Source organism: Macaca fascicularis, chromosome 20 (genome assembly GCF_037993035.2).
Source record: "Macaca fascicularis isolate 582-1 chromosome 20, T2T-MFA8v1.1".
Taxonomy (NCBI): domain Eukaryota; kingdom Metazoa; phylum Chordata; class Mammalia; order Primates; family Cercopithecidae; genus Macaca; species Macaca fascicularis.
Genome location: NC_088394.1, coordinates 53,030,920 through 53,051,805, shown reverse-complemented (window position 1 = coordinate 53,051,805; position 20,886 = coordinate 53,030,920). Strand labels below are relative to the sequence as shown.

Genomic DNA, 20,886 nt, shown 5'->3' with positions numbered 1-20,886 from the left:
CCAACCTATGCCTCATTCTGTCTCCTGGCCCCCACGCCATATGTGGCACATAAGGACTGCTAAAAAAATTGTAGAAGAGGTCCACTCCTGAGAGGGAGTATTTATAGTCTCAGATCTGCCAGTTATGGGTTTGAGACCTTAAGACAGGTCTCTCATCTCTGCAAGCCTCTACAAAATGGGAGAACACCTAGATCGCAGGGCTGGCTGATAAGACAGAGACTATCCTACATACATTCAAGTACTTTGAAAAGGACCAAGTAATTATTCCATAAAACCTGGGATTCTCCAGGGGACCTGGAGCCTCCCCCTTTGTCAGTCAGACTGTAGACAGGTATGGCTTCTCGTCTCCCTCCTGGCTATGGAAAGAATATTTATCTCCTAAGACTATACTTTCAGGGATCATTTCTATGGTTGGTTACCAGAGAAGTTTCTCTGAACATGTAGAGCACTGGTAAAAATAAATAAATAAATAAGAAATCATTTACTTATTTATTTATTGAGACAGAGTCTCACTCTGTCGCGCAAGCTGGAGTGCAATGGCGCGGTCTTGGCTCACTGCAACCTCCCCCTCCCGAGTTCAAGTGATTCTCCTGCCTCAGTCTCCCGAGCAGCTGGGATTACAGGCGCCCACCACCACGCCTGGCTAATTTTTGTATTTTCAGTAGAGACAGGGTTTCGCCACGTTGGCCAGGCTGGTCTCAAACTCTTGACCTCAAGTGATCCACCTGCCTTGGCCTCCCAAAGTGCGGTATTACAGGCATGAGCCACCGTGCCTGGCCAAAAATAAATTTTAAAAAAGTTTATCTCCATTGTTTATTGTGTAAGATGTCACATCTAACAAAGTATGTTTGCTATGTAGAATGCCAAAGGAAGTGTTGATTTAGTAACTCATTACTAAATTTCCCAAAATGAGGCACATGGATAGTCCTAGGCCGTTCTCAGGAAGGGAAAGCCCCAGCTTCAGGCATATTAAAGGCCCCAGAAGGCCTGCAGTGAAGAAATTTATGAATTTGGATCAACCTGCGGGTTCCAAAATGTACTTGATCATGAAGCTCATTTTTTAGGGGCGGGGGTGGAGTGTTTCTTCTACAGAACTAGGATTCAAGAAATTACACCTTAAAAACACAGACTTAGAAAGCTGCTATAGCCAGAACTGATATCTGGGGTTTTGTTTTTTCAGTTATTTGCTACTTAATAAAGGTCCAAACCAATAATTTCCTAAGTATTCAGAGTGGTGTGTGGCCCATGATCATGCCACATTGAGCAGCTGTGGTGGAAGCCCTGAATTTCTGCCACGTCCCACCTGTCAGCCGTCTTAGGCCTTAATTGCTGAGAGTCCCGTTTGCCCCCGTGCAGATGGGGTGCCAATCTGAACCCTGGACAGCTCTGTTCAGGGGCACCTTCCTGGCACTATTTATTTTGGACCTGTAGAACCTAGAGTTTAAGCTACAAACTGATATTTCAGGGGGTGAAACCTCGGCTCCTTTAGAAGCAGATGGTACCACAGCTGCCTGGGGCCTTGCGCCCTTTGCCAAATGGTGATGGCCTTGCCTCTGAAAAGAAACAGGCTTTTCCACCCAAGACTTTGGGAATCCTTAATGTTCGTTTTCCTAAACTAGCAGGACCTCATTCCCAAGCATGTGCAGAATCCAGCTGTTTGGCAGGAAGAGCACATCCTGTGGCTGAGCTTTTACTCCTGCTGCTACCCTTCTTTCCTTGAACTGGAAAGAAGGTGAGTAATTTCACACCTCAACATTTTTCCCCCATCATTTCATACCCACTCTAGTTACAAGTCATTTCTTCCTTGAAGCAAATTATCTCTTCGCAATTTGTGAATATTCATTGCCTTCTGATAGTTCTGTTCCAGGGGCACACAGTTAATTGAAACTTTTTGCTATTTAACTCCTTACAAAAGGGTTTCAGTTGGCTTTGAAAGTATAACCACACATAAGACATCTTTGTACCTACCCAGCGTCTTGCCATGAGTTGTTTAGCGAATGTTTATCTTATGTAAACAATGTTTACAATAAGGATTCATTTAAATGATCACAAAAGGCTGATTTACTTTGCCAAGTAGAACACCTACCATAACATTACTCATGTAAAAATATATAAAACTGTGCTTTAAAGATTAGTTGCTGGCTGGGCACGGTGGCTCACGCCTGTAATCCCAGCACTTTGGGAGGCTAAGGCGGGCAGATCACCTGAGGTCAGGAATTCGAGACCAGCCTGGCCAACATGGTAAAACCTCGTCTCTACTAAAAATACAAAAAAATTAGCCGGGCGTTGTGGTGGGCGCCTGTAATCCTAGCTACTCGGGAGGCTGAGGCAGGAGAATCGCTTGACCCCAGGAGGCGAAGGTTGCAGTGAGCTGAGATCGTACCACTGCACTCCAGCCTGGGTGACAGAGCGAGACTCCGTCTCAAAACAAAACCACCACCAAAAAACAAAAAAAAAGATTAGTCACCACAGTAGTATTTAAAGGATTAAAATTACAAACATAAGCTCAGCTTACAAAAAGCATGAAATTTGAGCAGGTGAAACTATTGCAGATTTGCCAAGGTGAAACCACTAACTACTAACTTTAAATGTGGGGAATTTAACTTTGATGGGTTCCTATATAAGCAAGCACTGTTTAAATCACGAAATGGGGGAAACACAGGTATATTCTTAGTAAATTAAAACTTTTAAGCTGAATGTGATGGTGCATGCCTGTAGTCCCAGCTGCCCAGGAGGCTGAGGCAAGAGGTGGCTTAAGCCAGGAGTTTGGGGCTGTAGCCCGCTACCATCCCACTTGTGAGTAGCCAATGTACTCTGGCCCAAGGAACAAAGTGAGACCCCATCTCAAAAACAAACACCAACAAAAACTTTCATGGCCTTACCTGATCATTCTTACTGGCACAAACAATCCTCTCTGGAAAAACAAGCATTCAGGTTAAACACTGGCAACTCAACTGTTGACTATCTAGATACAACAAACGCAGAGTAAACTGCTAGGATGATAGGAGTCTCTCCCAGGGTCATTCATAGTAAAACTTTATTGAACAGAAAACCCAGCAAAGGTTTTCACCTCCGCAAAGTTCCCCTTAGTTTAAAGTAAAGCACTGCATTTTAAAAAGCAATTATACATAAGTCTTTCCTAGAAAAGTCCTGCTAAAACATGTCTAGCAATTTCATTGATTATATAAAGTAGTACACTTAGTGTAATTTAAACATTCCAACAGGAATCAAATCGTACCAGCAGAACCACTTCTGCATCTATGACTTCTATGTACAAACACACATGCAGACACACACATTTGGAAAAGTTCCTCAAGCATAAACATGCGACACCTAAGGCCTTCTACTTACAGTGCCTATTAAACTACATACAGTATATATTAAAGCTCTTCAGAATAAAGACATGAGAAGCCTTGGGCATTTTTTGTTCACCAATTTGTATCGCGGCTTCACGTTTCTGCTTTTGCTTGATCACAAAAGCATATCATTATCCACGCTGTTTTTAAAGAACTCATCATTGCCATGTCCAGGAGAGGCAATCTTAGCTGGAGTCAGGTGATGCAGTCCATTCCTGTCAAAGCCTCCAGCAGCTACAGCACAAACACCATCAGTTTGCGATGGCTGGGGGGCCTTCTGGAAGAAGAGAGGCAAAGAAAGTCTTGAAGACAAGCCATGCTGTGCTCATAAATGAGGGGCTGGTCTGCTCGCCATCTAGCACGTCCCTGTCTGGAGGGAGGTGGTTGGGGTCTTCAGTTTCAGGATCGGTGCCTTCCTACAGGTAATGAAACACAATGAGAAAACGATTAGTGCTGTGATGAATACCAAATAATGTTAGGAAAGGGCAGGGTAAATCCCTGCCCCCCGCCCCACAGGCACAGCAGCAGGCAGCCAGGACCCCAGGGCATGATGTCCCAGGCTGGATAGGGCTCTTTCTCAGGCTTCCACAGCACAACCGTGTTGATGTTGTCAGAGTTTTGAATACTCCTGGCAGCAAATAGCAGAGCAAATGAAACAACTAGATCTGCAACTATTATTATTTTTGAGACAGAGTCTCACTCTGTCACGAGGCTAGAGTGCAGCGGTGCAATCTTGGCTCACTGCAACCTCCACCTCCCAAGTTCAAGCCATCTTTCCGCCTCAGCCTCCCTAGCAGCTGAGAATACGGGAACGGCTAATTTTTATATTTTTAGTAGAGATGGGTTGTCACCATGTTGGCCAGGCTGGTCTTGAACTCCTGACCTCAGGTGATCCACCTGCCTCAGTCTCCCAAAGTGCTGGGATTACAGGCATGAGTCACCACACCCAGGCTTCAACTATTATTAAACTAGTAGTTAACCACTTCATACCAGTTCTTATGGTATAACACACTGTTACAGACCACTGAACGCTCAAAATAGTGGGTTTAAAAAAATGTTATTTACTTAAGCCAAAATGCAAATTGCCACATGTCAAAAATATGTGATAGAATGTGATGGCACATTCAATGTTTTAAAAATAGCTGCTGCTCTAAGAAGAAATGTGAACAAATCATGAAATATTTAGCCCAATAAAATGGTAAACCACAAGCTGGAAATCTAAAGGTTACGGATTTGAGAGCCTAGCATATCATGTCAAGCTTGCCTGGGCTTCACGGGAGGCTCCATACCTGTAAGTTATTGTTGGGGTCCTGATTTACAACGTCAGGAGGAGGACCATCATTTGGGAAGTTCTGAACCAGCCTCGGTCTAAATGGAAACCACCCAACGTGATGCCTTCAAAGGAAGCACATAAAAATCCATCTTAGCTGATGTCACAGTGAGACTTACTCAAGAATCCAAGGCTCCCCACCTCTAATCATAGCAGTACCCTGATGATAAGCTCACTGCAAGACCCATCTACAGAGGCGTTTGACCACTGAAGGGAGGGACTGTGTTTTATTCATCATTGCACACCCAGCAATATAAATAGCACCTAGCACATGGTATGCACTCAATAAATGCTTATTTATATGAACTAAACCTTGCCCTTGAAAACCTGCACAAAGTGGGGAGAAAGCATATACCTACAAAACTATCATTATATATAACATAATGACAACCTACATTTGGTCATTTAAATATATGATTCTAGAGACTACAGAAAATATTAACTAAATGTTTGATTTGAAGAAACCAATTAAATCCCAAGTCTTAAAACAAATATAACAAAATATTAGCAATGATTAATTGTGGATATTTGAGTGTTCATTATATTCTAATTATTTTTTATTTTTAAAAGCTAAAATAAAAATCCATTTTTACTATAAAGGAAAATTTCTTCTTTTAGTTTCAACCACGAAGACTCATCACTCCAGGCCAGGCTTTCTCAGCTTTCGCACTAGTGACATATTGAGCCAAATATTTACTGTGGGAGTTGTCCTGTGCATTGTAGAAAATTCAGCAGCACTCTTGCTTCTACTAACCAGATGCTAGCAGGACCACTTCCCCTAGATGTGACAAACAAAAATACCTACACATTGCCAAATGTCCCCTGGGGAGAGAGAGTACAAAACCACCCCCAGGTGAGTACTGCTCCAGGCCACAGCTAAAACCAAATGTCAGGTATGTGAAGATTCCCTTGCCTTTCAGGGCTATGCTAACAGTCAGTGCCTGACCTTTACCCTGGAAGGCAGCTGTGGCCTGATAAAGGCAAATATGTTCTCATTCAAAACAAATACAATTTGCTGTTCCATGCCTCAGTATGGCTACATAATTCTGGTTTGTGAGCCTGGAAGGTAAGGTAGCTTATCTAGAGGACAAGAGAATATTCTTGTATTAATACAGGATTGATATGTTCTTGGGACCATACAACCAACCAAGGCATGAATTCCTTGTGCTGAAAGTGCCAGAATGATATACTATTTATTATGTATTTATTCTAAGACAGGGTCTTGCTCTGTCACCCAGGCTGGAGCACAGTGGTGCGATCTTGGCTCACTGCAACCTCTGCCTCCTCAGTTCAAGCAATTCTCCTGCCTCAGCTACCCAAGTAAATCACAGGCCCGCGCCACCATACCCGGCTAATTTTTTGTATTTTTAGTAGAGACGGGGTTTCACCATATTGGCCAGGATGGTCTTGAACTCTTGGCTTCATGTGATCCTCCTGCCTCGGCCTCCCAAAGTGCTGGGATCACAGGCGTGAGCCACTGCGCCCAGCCACAGAATGATATACTATTTAAACACACCTCCTTCTACAGTAACTGAGATTGCTCAAAAAAGAGCAAATCTAGCCAGGCGCAGTGGCTCACGCCTGTAAAACCAGCACTTTGGGAGGCCAAGGTGGGCGGATCACTTGAGGTCAGGAGTTCGAGACCAGCCTGGCCAATATGGCAAAACCCCGTCTCTACTAGAAATACAAAAATTAGCCAGGCGTGGTGGCAGGTGCCTGTAATACCAACTACCCAGGAGGCTGAGGCAAGAGAATCGCTTGAACCCGAGAAGCGGAGGTTGCAGTGATCGTGCCATTATACTCCGGCCTGAGTGACAGAGCGAGACTCTGTCTCAAAAAAAAAAAAAAACACAAAAAACAAAAAAGAGCAAAATCTGCTTAGTGTGAACACAATGTAGCGTAATTTGTATTAGAGAAACCATCTGCTTACAGGTACATAACAACGGTGGCCCCCATGACCATGAGGAATCTGCTCAGGGAGGAGTAGAAGTAGAGGATACTGAGAAAAACAGAAAATGTAGCTGCTGAATAGGTCCAATCCAACCAATCTCGATTTATTTCATCATCTTCTTCCACAATAGGGCCACCTTGTGCATTCATCCGCAAATTTTGATTGGCTCCAGGATTAACAACCACTTGAGGAGCAGCATTCTGATTGGCTGGCTGGTTTTCAGCTGGAAACTGGTTGTGAATAGGGGCTGGAGCAGGTGCAGAGACCACAGGTATCTCTTGTGCACTTGGTGGTGGAACAAAAGCCCCCGATGCAGCAGTGGCTGCTAAACTAAAATAAAAATGACAGAGGCAGATACTGTTGAGACCAAAGCACCGTGAAGGCTGTGGCTTATTTACACAGCAGTCTTTTACTGTTAAGAATTTGAAGTAGGTAGATATGCATTTGATTTTCCTTCAATTTAGTGAAGAACTTCCTTACTAACTATATCTATAAATGCCTTTTCTAAGAGAAGCCACGTGGTGAATTTCACCTGGAATTAAACATCAAGGCCACTGTAAGATTATGGCACAGTAGCAAATTAAAATCTTCACAAAACTTTGAAGGTACCACAAATTGAAAAGAAAGTAACATGTTCTAAATAAAGTCACTAAACTGTGTATCAGACAAAAACACCCTTGTGTCAATATACAAATCAGGTAACAGCTGTCATTTACACTCTACTCCACCCACAGACCAAACAGAGCAGGGCTCTGCAGACTGATGAAAATACATTCATCCCTCCATTCTGAACTTGACAGGTAACATGGATAAAATTCCTCTCAATTCCCGGGAGCCCTGGCCACACCCAGCACAGCGGGAAGGACTCACTATTGCATGTAGTACTGTCGCGCATATATCTGCTGGAACCAGGAAAGCTGAAGCCACCCATAGGGTGTGTAACCGGAGAAACCAGGACCCAGGCCTTGGAATGCCTGCTGGGCAGCTTCAGGCCTATACACAGATTTAAAAAAACACTCATTTTGAGTGGGTTGAGTATGAGCAAATGAAAACTAAGTTTAAATTAAAATCTAGAATTCAAATGGAAGAGACAGAAGAATGGGATTTATGGCAGTTACATGGTAAATGACTGTATGATGCACCCATGTACCATAAGCACGGAAGGTACTAAATGACACAGCACTTCTACCACAGTCCTATCCCACAGGAAAACAACAGCCCTTGCCACCTACTTGCTGAGTGCATGTATAAACAACCTTTTGGGGTTAAGTAGATAGATCCCTGCTCAGTTTTGACTTGTTGAGTCTCACTGCAAGTCTCAACCCACTGTTTATCTTTTAGAGGGCAGCTCAAAAGTCACATTTCTCCCAGTCTTTCCTGAAGGAAATCTCTCCCATCCTCCTGATATCCACACTTCTTCCTCCACCCTCCATCTGTATCTATAGTGATGTGTGCATGTGGCATCACCTGCGCATGCTTACTGACTACCTGGGGTCCTGTACAGGCTGCTGTATCCACAGCAATCTCACGAAGGAGATTTTACAAGGGGAACCCAAGTACAGCTCAGGGAAGACAGGGGCTTTACACAAGGTCACCGAGCTAGTTAAGTAGCAAGGCTGGATTTCAGAGCTGGTCTGATGTCAAATGCACGCTTCTTCAATCAGGCCACACAGCCCTCAACTTCATAGGGCAGGTGTATGTGGGTTATCTTTGGCTTTGTGCTTCTTACACAGTGTATTTCTTCAGTAGCACATCACAAAATTGAAAGCATAATAGAATTGCCCGAAGATCAGAAATTGGTTATGTGGTCATTCCTGCAGGTCAACTCATATCCTTAAGCACAGTTATATGTACTGGCTGTTCAATAAGTATTTGTTAAAGGAAATCAAGTTTAACTATGGTGAGATTCAGAAAGTCAAATACGAGCCTCAATTCTCAAGTTAGAAATAGTTGAATCAGAATAAGGGAAGAAGTTTTAAGTTTTTCTAACCAATAATTTTCTATCCAATAATTATCCAATTTATATGCTGACAATCTTTTAACTAAATTCCATACACAGAGTATTTCTAAAATAGTATTCCAATACAAGTAAGCCTTGGTATGATACTGTTTTTGATCATTTAAGAAAATTACAGTGCATGGAAATGAAATGATAGAGTGCTTTTAAGATTTTTGTTAGATCTGATAATGGCATTCTAGATATACAGGATAACTAAAAGGTTTTCATAGTTATATACTCAAGTATATAGGGATGAAATAACATAACTGGGGATTACTTTTAAATACTTTAAAAAAAAAGGGGAAAAGGTAATAGATGAGGTATGGTAAAACTCTGATTGTTATTTATTAGGCAGGCCTGGATGATGGTGTGGGGATTAATTATCTAGTCCCCACTGTTGTTTATATTTGAAAGTTCCATTAAGGGAAAAAAAAAAAAAGAAAAACTCACTCCTGAAACACCTGGCTTTATAAAATATTGCATATAAAAACTACTAGGAAAAGGGGGATGGGGAATTGGAGAGTTATAGAATTTCAACTTGTAGTTAATGAATTTTTCCCAAAAAACAAGGTATTCCAAGAGCTATAAAAATCCAAAGAACACAGCATTTAGTTTTGACTTTTGCTCTAAAGAAAAGCTTTAATGGTTATAAAAAATGGCCAACTTTCCTAGTACCCCCAAGTCTCTGGAATAATACTTCTTAAACAGTCTCTCCCTTGTTGTCACCCATTGTTACAATAAAGCACAAAGCCACTCAGCAAAGCAGCTGCACAATGCTTACAACAGCTTTTCTCCTGCAGCAGCAATTTTCTAGCATGACGGCAACCAAGTGGTCAGCACAATGGAAGGATAAAACACTTACATTTTTTTTTCAATATATGCATTGCCTACTTTTTAAATTTGTATATACTAAAAGGCTGTGTATTAAGAAAAGTTAAATATATAAGACATCTTTAAAGCGAAGCTATTTGTAAAGCAAAATTCTGTAGGTTTAAAAGTTCTGATTATATACGTGTAAACACACCTTACTCTTCAATGGATGCAAATGAGGCACATTCACGTTGCATAAGCCGAGATCTTTATTATAACACTCACCTTGAGATGTTCTCCCATTCAGGGGAAGAAAGGTTCCGAAGAACTTCCCTTTGCCTTAAACCATCACTTGAGGAATCCTCAGGATACTGTCCCCGATTAGAACCAGCGGGCTGCTCTGTGGATTCAGCCACCTAAATAAGTGTAACATGAACACAGAACAAGGGAGCTGACGCAACTGTCTGAAATCAAGCGAAAGGAATTATTTTGCTGTCAAGGGCTTAATGTCTCCTACCCCCCACCTCTGAACGTGACAAAATTAAATAGAAGCAACATTATGTAAAAAAGTCTGACATTTATTACACACAATTTTCAATACACAGATGCTAACATATTCATTTTTTTCCCTACAGTAACGATGCTACACTTTCATTAAAATTTCATTAAAATCTTCCAATGAAGTTGTCATTGGTGAGAAAGCTTCTTGATAATGGTGCTAAACTTACTCATTGCAGAAATCTGACCAACAAGATTTATAAATAGAACCCGGCCCAAACTTTCTAAAATAGTATTCTCATACAAGTAAGCCTTGGTATGATACTGTTTTTGATCATTTTTTAAAAATTACAATGCAGGGAAATGAAATGGTAAAGTGCTTTTAAGATTTTTGTTAGAATTGATAATGGCAAAATAGGGAATTTCCTATGCTCTGTTCAGATGTTCTAGGAAATATAATGCAAATTTAGAGTGCATCACTACACCAGAATACTAACACCATATATGTGAATAAACATTGTGAAATGAAAAATAAATGTTTTTGTCTGTCACATAGAAGTCTTTAGAGCCAGGTCCAGTCGCACATGCCTGTAGTCCCAGCTACTCAGGAGGCTGAGGTAGGAGGATCGCTTGCCTCAGGAGGTTGAGAAAAGCCTGGGCCACATAGCAAGACCATATTTAAAAAAAAAAAAAATTCTTTAAAGATCACTTGATAAAGACTCTGATCTTTTCCTATCCAACTAATCATAATGAAAATTTCCAGAGGAAATATATTCACTTTTGTACTCTTTATAAAAATTAATGGCTCCTTTGAAAAAACTTGCTGTGTGCTAAATTCAATAAAAATCCAATCAGTGTTAGTTCAGTAATCTCGATACACAGTAACCATAGATCAAATCATATCCCAGAAGATAGTGCAATATGTAACTCCACTTTTCCACTACAGCAGTAATGGAACAATCTGCTACTATGAACCTATCACTTGTGTTGATAATACAGTTTCTAATTCCTAGGAAAGAAACAAAATATTACTTGGTAATAACACCATACAGTCTCTCAATAAAAGTTTTATCCAACTTCTTTTATTACTCCCCTGAAAGTCTGAATGATACAAATTGTTATCATCATGTAGAAGGAGACACACCTTGGCACTGACTTCTGGCATTTTTGAAGGACTCTTCACATTGCACACCAGATGCAAAACATGCCGTTTTTCCTGCTAAAAGTAATAAGAAGGCACTTAAGGACCTAAACCTAACCTGGTGAGTGCTTAAAAACATTCAGAGGTTAATGTGTAAGTGAGGTACCTTTGGAAGCAAGTCCCTGAGACATTGGTGATCCAACAGCAGCTTCCCGGAATAAATTAACCTCTGGTCCTCTGGACACTGATCATGGAAAGAAAAACACAGGTCAGCATTTCACCCCCAAAAGTTCCTAAACACAGAAGAAACTGTTTTATACAAGTAATTTGATTATGTGTGTTTCCCCCCAGCATCACGGGAAAATACCTGCTCAAAAACCCCACATACAAAACTTCTGTTTAGAAAGTGTCTTTAACTGGTCTCTAACATGCAAATAAACACAGAATGGCGAATTATCGGCTGGGCACAGTGGCTCATGCCTATAATTCAAGCACTGTGGGAGGCCAAGGCGGGTGGATCACCTGAGGTCAGGAGTTCAAGACCAGCCTGGCCAACATGGTGAAACCCCATCTCTACTAAAAATGCAAAATTAGCTGGGTGTGGTGGCTTGTGACTGTAACCCAAGCTACTCGGGAGGCTGAGGCAGGGGAATCACTTGAACCCGGGAGACAGAGGTTGCTGTGAGCCAAGATCACGCCACTGCACTCCGGCCTGGGCAACAGAGTGAGACCCTATCTCAAAAAAAAAAAAAAAAAAAAAAAAAGGCAAATTATCTCCAGTCCAAACCTATGGCAATGTACTTCTTAACTCCCAGGTAAACTGATTCCTGTTACTAAAAGCAACAAACAGCAAACAGGGCACCTACAACCAAATCGAGTTCGGTTTCAGAGAAAACTCAGAGTACTCCCAAGGCCAGCCTTAACCAAATCCACCTAGCAGTGCTCCAAAATAATGTGAAGCTATCCTAAACTGAAGCCTTCACAGATGATTTCTTGGCATACAAATGCAGTTATAGAGGAGATGGCATGTGGGTGACATTATACACAACCACCCTGTGAGATTTAGTATCCCTATTTTAAGGGAGGAAAGTCTGAAAAACTGACTTGTCCAAGGTCATCTGCTGCCACAGTGTCACAATTCCCACCCCTCTTCTCCATATCACCGATTTTAACGCCACAGGGACTGCACACTCTTTTATACAAATCTCATTTTTTTTTTTTTTTTTTGAGATGGAGTCTTACTCTGTCACCCAGGCTGGAGTGCAGTGGCCGGATCTCAGCTCACTGCAAGCTCCGCCTCCCAGGTTTACGCCATTCTCCTGCCTCAGCCTCCCGAGTAGCTGGGACTACAGGCGCCCACCACCTCGCCTGGCTAGTTTTTTGTATTTTTTAGTAGAGACGGGGTTTCACTGTGTTAGCCAGGATGGTCTCGATCTCCTGACCTCGTGATCTGCCCGTCTCGGCCTCCCAAAGTGCTGGGATTACAGGCTTGAGCCACCGCGCCCGGCCTACAAATCTCATTTTTAAAATCTATTTGAAACTCCTTCTAAACTGTACTTAAAAATAATGGCTTCAAATAATATTAACATATAAACTGTCTATTGGAGATCACCAAGGTGTTAATCTACTCGTGCCAGAATAACTGATTATGCAAAACCTGGAATAAAGGTGTTCCTGCCAAGTAGCTTGAGATAATTAAAGCAAGCTGTTTAAAACAAACAAAACGGCAAAAAGTGCATCTACTTATCCATATACATCAGGACTTTTTGACACTGTAACTGAACCAAAATAAATATACTGAATGCTGTGTTCACCGGTTTTCTGACAGGTGAGAACTTTAAAGGTAAATGCTAATATATACATACATTTGTAGAACAGTACCTTTTGTATATGTAGGGTCCTGCATTTATTAGAGTTCAACCACTAGAAAAGGCTAGAAAACCACAGCTGCCAGTGGTTTTCATTTTCCCCCTTTCAAAGGCCTAACTTGATATTGAGTCTTCACGCAGATGGCTGATTTGAAAAATATTAAATAGGCCGGGCGTGGTGGCTCACACCTGTAATCCCAGCACTTTGGGAGGCAGAGGCGGGTGGATCACGAGGTCAGGAGATTGAGACCATCCTGGCGAACACGGTGAAACCCTGTCTCTATTAAAACTACAAAAAATCAGCCGGGCGTGGTGGCGGGCGCCTGTAGTCCCAGCTACTCGGGAGGCTGAGGCAGGGGAATGGCGTGAACCCGGGAGGCGGAGCTTGCCGTGAGCCGAGATCAGGCCACTGCACTCCAGCCTGGGTGACAGAGCGAGACTCCGTCTCAAGAAAAAAAAAAAAAAAAAAGAAAAATATTAAGTAAAGTCAACGACTATTACAAAGTAGGCCTTCTCATAATATATCATTTTCTACCACAGAAAACAAATGATAAGTATGTTTCAGCCATAATAATTTTTAGACACAAATTTGTATACCTGAGAGGTATTTGTTTACAATCTTAGGTCTTCAGACTGAACAGATGGGAGCCGCGTTCCTCACCAAAGGAAGCCCTCAAGAAAAACCCTCCTCCAAAACCCTGCCTTTTGCCATATGATGCAACCATAGGCTACACCTGCTTCACCAATTTGTGTACCCAATAGCCATTCTCATGGCAACACAGGCACCCAGTTTCTTGGAAGCAGTTATAGTGAAACTGAAAAATGTGCCAGGGTGAATTCTAGAGGACATGGAATGCAAGCTTACGAAATAAATACGCAAATTTCAAAATAACAACTCAGAAGGAAAACTCACTTCTAAAACATTCTTAACCATATGGAACAAAAACAGACACAGGCGCTACCACAAGTTGGAACTCACGACTTCACTATCTTTTCCTGCCCGGATGCCCTCTCCTGTGTGATGAAGAATTATGCTCGTGGGCAGTGAAGAACACTGCTGACACTTACATAATATCAGAGCAGAAAGTAAATACAGGAAGGGCCAGCTTACAGCCTCATCACGTGGTGGCCAGGGCAGGCGGTGCTAAGGGTGATGTTGACAGATGCGTCAACCAAAACAAAGCAAGGAAGTCTTGCTAATAATGGAGAGGCTGCCGTCCTAAAACCAGACTGAAGGCGACTCCTGCCTGCTTCCCTTCTCAGTCGCTCTTGGTCAGAAAGTGCACGGGGCTCCACCCCGGGACTCGGCAATGGCTGCGCGGTCCAGTGCGACAGGGAGGGGTACGGCGGAAGGTGGACAGGGAGGAGAAGAGCCACGTCCTGCTTCTGGGTGTGGGGCCTTCCGTCCACAGGGTCTGGGCGGTCCCCAGGTTTCTCAAGCCACGGCCCCGGGTGGCACCTGCCCGCTCCTCTCCCCGCAGAGAGGCTGCGTTCAGAAACCTCATTTTGCAGCACGGATGTTTTCTTACTTCTAGCCATTGGATGCAAGCTCAGTTAGGAATACCGAGTTGCCTGGCAGCTGGGGGGAAAGAGGCTTGGAGGGTGAAATGACTCGCCCAAGGTCAGGCTGCTGATTACTGACGGCCCCTGGGCAACAGAGGGGAGCCAGCGTCGGCGGGGCAGGGAAGGAGAGACCACAGCCCTCGGGGAGGTGACCGGCCGGGCGATCGCAGCCGTTAAGGGGAGGAGGCCACAGGACAGGGCAGGCGGACGTGGCATTCCTAGCAGAGGGCGGGGGACCACAGCCTAGGGGCGGGAATTCGGGGCCGCTCTCACCGGACGCTCGGGGTAGACGCGGCTCAGGTGGGCCTTGAGGTGGCCCACGCTCCAGCTGCGGTCTCCACTCAGCTCCAAGTCGCGGTGGCGCTGGTTGGGGCTCTTCACCAGGAGCGTGACGGGTTCGGGTTCGGTCTCGGACTCCATGGCGGCGTCGGGGCTCCTCTGCGCTCCGAGGTGCCAGACAGGTGGCGTAGCAGCCGCTCGCAACCTCCGCAACGACCGTTCGCGTCTCTGGGGCGCGCGCCCCCGCTTTGGGCGCCTTTTATAGGAGCCCCGCGCCCGGCTCTGCGGACAGAACGCTCTGTGGCTGCCGCCCATTGGCTGAGGCGGAGGCACTGTCCCAACGTGGCCCAATCGGCGCCCGGATCCGGGTGGCAGAGGGCGGACCGAGCACGTGGGCGCGGGCTGATGCAACCCGCCGCCTCTGCGTCACCCCGAGGCGCGGCTGCGCCCCGGGAACCCGAGTTCGGCGGCCATGTTTGGGTGCGCTGCAGGCCGCGCGGGGAGCTTGGCCTGAGACCTGGGGGACCCCCAGCTCTGGTGGCTGAGGGCGCCCGAGGCAGGGGGTAGGGAGTGGGGTATCCCAGCAGACCCCAGTTTAGCAGTCTCTGCAAATTGTTTCCTCACAAAGCCGCACCCCCCCCTTTTTCACCCCAGGTGCCAGTGCCCACTTCCCGTTTTTCTGCCTCCGGTGGCCCCACGTGGAAACCTACAGGGAAGCGCGTCCTACAGGGGAAGACTACCCACTCGGCCCTCAAAGAAAGGCTGGGCGACCCCGTGTGCAGGCCCACCTAGGAGAACACCACGTGCTCCTAAGGACAACGAAGGAGCGAGGCCAGATCTTCCTTGGGCTGGGAGGATGAAGGCATCCAGGCAGCTGTTGACAATTTCCCTGGGCCTCAGACTTGAATGTTTGGGACATCACCCTTATGATGATTGACAAGTCAGCCACAGTCCTGCGCACACTGGACCCCCCCCAAAAGGGCATCACTTTATAAGATACACATGCACCTGTTAAATTGGGGCTGAGACGAGGAGGGCGGGGTTCTCCGATTCCCAAAGTGGGACCATAAAGACCTCTGTATTGTAGGCATTTCTTCCTCCTCCTCTGTAGGAAAAAAAAAAAAAAAAAAAAAAAGTCTTGAAAAACAAAACTGACATCGCCCCGGCCATCTCCTTGTTCCAACCGCCTTGGGACATCTGTTTTTTCAGGTGTTGTCAGGAGCTTGCCAAGGGCAGGAAGGTAACAGGAGGAGCCTGGTCTGGCTGGTGGGTATATTCATCTGCTGCAGCTGCCATAACAAAGTGCCACAAACTGGATGGCTTAAGACGGGGTCCCCAACCCCCCGCCCGCACCCCCGGCCATGGACCACTATGAGTCCCTGGCCTATTGGGAACCAGGCGGCACCACAGGAGGTGAGCCAGCAGCCAAGCTTCATCTGTATTTACAGCTGCCCCCTATCGCGCTGCATTACCACCTGAGCTCAGCCTCCTGTTAGATCGGGGGCATTACATTCTCATAGGAGCCAAACCCTATTGTGAACTGTGCACGCAAGTGAACTAGGCTTTGCTCCTTACAAGAATCGAATGCCTGATGATGGGAGGTAGAGCTGAGTTGGTGATGCTAGTGCTGGGAGTGGCTGCAAATACGGATTAACATTAGCAGAGAAGTTTCACTGCACAGAGGCCATGATAAATCAATTGTTTGCAGGCTCGTATCAGAACACTATCAGTGAGTGGCAAGTTGCATCTGGTGGCAGGCTTTACAGTGGCAAGTGTATGTACTTCAGTTGTACAGCTGCATCTGGTGGCCTTAAAAGTATGTTTGAGGCTGGGCGAGGTGGCTCATGCCTGTAACCCCAACACTTTTGGAGGCCGAGGCGGGCAGATCACGAGGTCAGGAGTTCCAGACCAGCATGACCAACATGGTGAAACCTTGTCTCTCCTAAAAAATACAAAAAATAGCCGGTCATGGTGGCACGCACCTGTAATCCCAGCTACTCAGGAGGCTGAGGCAGGAGAATTGCTTGAACTCAGAAGGTGGAGGTTGCAGTGAGCCGAGATTGTGCCATCACACTCCAGAGTGAGACTCTGTCTCAAAAACAAACAAACAAACAAAACCAAAAAAACTAAACAACAACAACAAAACAGAATGTTTGAGACAACTTCAAATCTCCACATGTCCTGGATTAAAGTCTAGGCTTTAATCCTGAGATGGCCACAAAAGCACTGAAAAGCCTTTCATTTCCAACATCCTTTTTTTTTTTTTTTTTTTTTTTGAGACAGGGTCTCACTCTGTCTCCAGGCTGAAGTGCAATGGCCCAATCTCTGCCCACTGCAACCTCCGCCTCTCTGGTTTAAGCCATTCTCATGCCTCATGCCTCCACCTCCCGAGTAGCTAGGATTACAAGAGTGTGCCACCACACTTGGCTATATGTATATATTTTATTATTTTTAGTAGAGACAGATGGAGTTTTGCTATGTTGGCCAGGCTGGTCTTGAACTCCTCGCCGCAAGTGATCCATCTGCCTTGGCCTTCAAAAGTGCTGGGATTACAGGTGTGAGCCACCACCCCTGGCCTATTGCAACATCCTATCTCTGTGAAGCAGGGTTTTCTGCAGTGACGGCAACCAAAATGAGGAGACTCCACATAAGTAACATCCTTCGGGTGTCACTGTCTCCCATCTCCCACAGATGGGACCGTCTAGTTGTAGGAAAACAAGCTCAGGGTTCCCACTGATTCTACATTATGGTGAATTGTATAATTATTTAATTATATATTACAATGTAATAACAATAGAAATAAAGTGCACAATAAATGTAATGTGCTCGAATCATCCTGAAACCATGCCCCCACCCCACCTCTGGTCTATGGAAAAACTGTCTTCCACAAAACTGGTCCCTGGTGCCAAAAAGGCTGAGGATGGCTGGCTTAAGAAACAGGAATCTATTGTCTTGGTTCTGGAAACTGGAAGTCTAAGATCAAGGTGTCCACAGGGTTAGTTCCTCCTGAGGTCTCGGGGGAGAATCTTCCAGGCCCCTCTCTTATCTGGGTACTTTGCTGGCACTTTTTTTTTTCTTTTTCTTTTTTTTTTTTTTGAGACAGTCTTGCTCTGTTGTACAGGCTGGAGTGCAGTGGCACGATCTTGGCTCGCTGCAACCTCCACCTCCCAGGTTCAAGCAATTCTCCTGCCTCAGCCTCCCGAGTAACTGGGACTACTGGCGCCTGCCACCACGCTTGGCTAATTTTTGTATTTTTAGTAGAGATGGGGTTTCACCATGTTGACCAGGCTGGTCTCAAACTCCTGACCTCATGATCCGCCCACCTCGGCCTCCCAAAGTGCTGGGATTAAGGCGTGAGCCAGCGCCCCTGGCCTGCTGGCACTCTTTGACGTTCCTTGGCATATAGAAGCATCACCCCAACCTGCCTTCATCTTCTCATGGGTTCTCCTTGTGTAGGTCTCTTCACATCATCTTCCCTGTGTGCATGTCTGGCTCTGTATCCACATTTCCTCTTTCCATAAGAGTACCAGTCATTGTGGATCAGAACCCACACTAATAACCTCATCTTAACTCCATCATCTGCAAAGCCCCTATTTCCCAATGCTGCCACATTCACAGGTACTGCTTAGGGCTTCAGCATCTCTTTGGAGGACTCAGTTCAGCCCACAGTAGTCAACCTTAATATAACACAGAATACAGGGTGGTTTCTTTCTCAGCTGTCTTTATATTAAGATGAGAGGTTGAGGGCTTTGGAAATAAATTGTCCCCATACTCAGCTTTCTGCATTTGGTTTTGGTCTGCTGAGAAGGCTCTGACCTTTTTGGTTTTTTGAGACGGAGTCTTGCTCTGTTGCCCAGGCTGGAGTGCAGTGGCATGATCTCGGCTCACTGCAAACTCCACCTCCTGGGTTCAACAATTCTCCTGCCTCAGCCTCCCAAGTAGCTGGGATTACAGGTGCCCGCCACCACGCCAGGCTAGTTTTTGTATTTTTAGTAGAGACGGGGTTTCACCATGTTGGCTAGGTTGGTCTCGAACTCCTGGCTTCAAGTGATCCACCTGCCTCAGCCTCCCAAAGTGCTGGGATTACAGGTGCGAGCCACCGCCTGGCCTAACCCTTTTTTCATCAAAGCTGGCTTCATGGGCGTGACGATGTAGTAGATGGGGCCCTGTGCTTGGTTTAATGCTCTGCTGTTATCTTTAAATTCTTAATAAGTTTTAAACAGAAGCCCTGCATTTTCATTTTGCACTGGGCCCCACAAATTCTGTAGCTTTTCACACACCAGGATGGGAGATAATAACTGATTATGATCTGGTAGTCTTGCAACTAGGGAGAAGCTAACCAGTGGAGCAAGCCCAGGTCAAACCAACATAGGCCTTAAAGGAAGCAGCGAGGCAGGAGGCGACAGCTGCATTGAGAAATCAAATATGCCAGTAGTGTGGTTTCCCCTCACCTGCAGTGACAAGCCTCAGGGCCCCTTAAGATGTTAAGATATCTTATCCCTTCCCACTCAGAAGAAAGAAAGTTCAGGAGTGCGATTTTGCATTTTTTTCCCCTAGGGAAAAGGCAATCCAATTTCTGCAATTCTCTCTTGAGTTATCACCCAATGAGATAGCTCCTTTTAAAGAAATTTGGGGACAGGAGTGGTGGCTCATGCCTGTAATCCCAGCACTTGGGGAGAGCAAGGCAAGCACATAACTTCAGGTCAGGAGTTCGAGACCAGCCTGGCCAACATAGTGAAATGTCGTCTCCACTAAAAATAGAAAAAAAATAGGCATGGTGGCGGGCACCTGTAATCCCAGCTACTCAGGTGGCTGAGGCAGGAATCGCTTGAACCTGGGGGGCAGTGGTTGCAGTGAGCTGAGATCATGCTACTGCACTCCAGTCTGGGAGACAGAGCGAGACTCAGTCTCAAATTAAAAAAAAAAAAAGAAAGAAATTCGGTGATTCTGCTTATAGCGCATTTAGGAAAATGTTAAATTCAGGTCAACAAATATGCCAGGAATAGAGAGATAAACACAGCATGACCCTACTCTCAATGACTTTACAAGTATAATGAGGATGCTAACAAAAACACAGAAATAAAAGCCTATCCCAAAGTCGAATACATTTCTGAAGGATCTATGATTACATTGAGAAAAAAAGAAAGGGAGTCAGAGAAAACTTGATAGAAGAGGTAGAATTTGAGTTGAATTCTGGGATGGGTGAGATTTGAATAAAAATAATAATGGCAGCAATTACTGACTAAACACCATGGAGTGCCAGTGACTTTATATGCAGAATTTGAATGGGCAGGTAGAGCTCACTGGTTCAACTCATGGGGCCAGACCCCAGTTGCTTGTTTTCAAATCCGGCTTTTGCCACTTACTATGTGACCTTAAGCAAGTTACTTAACCTCTCTACCTAATTTTCCTCATCTGTAAAATAGGAAATATAGGAATAATAATAATAGTATCTTCTGTTTCATAGGGTTTTTGTGAGGCTTAAATAGCACAAAGTTGTTAAGTTCTTGGGACAAACCCAGACATTTACTATGTGCTCAATAAATGTTAGCCATTAATATTTAGAGGACTGGACTGAGTCCAGTACAGTGGTTCCCAAATCTTGCTGTGCAACAAAATCACTGCAAGAACTTTTTTTCTTTTTTGAGATGGAGTCTCGCTCTTGTCACCCAGGCTGGAGTGCAGTGACGTGATCTCAGCTCACTGCAACCTCTGCCTCCTGGGTTCCAGTGATTCTCCTACCTCTGCCTCCCAAGTAGCTGGGATTATGCCTGCCACCATGCCTGGCTAATTTTTTTGTATTTTTAATAGAGACGAAGTTTCTCCGTGTTGGCCAGGCTGGTCTCAAACTCCTGACATCAGGTGATCTGCCTGCCTTGGCCTCCCAAAGTGCTGGGATTACAGGCGTGAGTCACCACGCCTGGCCAGGGTATACTTTTAAATAAGAATAATGACCACATCGTTATCATTATAATAATGACAATATCAGATAATAATGAGTGGTAAGACTGGAAAAAAGTCTTGGGGCCAGCTCAGAAAAGACTTTGAATGGTCACCCTTGGGAGTGTGGGCCTTATTTTGTGGACACTGG

The 20,886-nt window shown here is 44.8% G+C and overlaps 2 protein-coding genes and 1 pseudogene across 8 annotated transcripts in view; 1 reads left to right on the top strand and 2 right to left on the bottom strand.

The window, feature by feature from the left end:
* The first annotated feature begins 380 nt into the window (after positions 1-380).
* On the top strand, positions 381-459 carry LOC123570747 (small nucleolar RNA U3; annotated as a pseudogene).
* A 2,560-nt stretch (positions 460-3,019) lies between these two features.
* Positions 3,020-15,030, bottom strand: HERPUD1 (homocysteine inducible ER protein with ubiquitin like domain 1). 4 transcript variants are annotated; one of them, XM_005592002.4, is made up of 8 exons: positions 14,790-15,030; positions 11,252-11,329; positions 11,089-11,163; positions 9,732-9,862; positions 7,508-7,630; positions 6,617-6,967; positions 4,646-4,751; positions 3,020-3,772 (listed from the first exon to the last, which is right to left on the bottom strand). In XM_005592002.4, the coding sequence occupies exons 1-8, from the start codon at positions 14,934-14,936 to the stop codon at positions 3,608-3,610; spliced, it is 1,176 nt and encodes a 391-aa protein (XP_005592059.3). In that variant the 5' UTR covers positions 14,937-15,030; the 3' UTR covers positions 3,020-3,607. The 4 variants fall into 4 exon arrangements, 3 of the variants coding, with proteins under 3 accessions (XP_005592059.3, XP_005592061.3, XP_073883138.1); XR_012428861.1 differs by lacking the exon at positions 6,617-6,967; XM_005592004.4 differs by lacking the exon at positions 11,089-11,163.
* Positions 14,945-20,886, bottom strand: part of SLC12A3 (solute carrier family 12 member 3) — a 65,872-nt gene continuing 59,930 nt past the window's right edge. For 2 of the 4 annotated variants that reach the window (XM_065537093.1, XM_074027019.1), the window contains exon 26: positions 16,806-16,883. In XM_065537093.1, the coding sequence (XP_065393165.1) occupies positions 16,826-16,883 (58 nt within the window). In that variant the 3' untranslated portion in view covers positions 16,806-16,825. Of the gene's footprint in view, positions 15,078-15,583; positions 15,901-16,805; positions 16,884-20,886 lie in introns of those variants that run through there. The other 2 variants (XM_074027014.1, XM_065537092.2) reach the window with 2 other exon arrangements.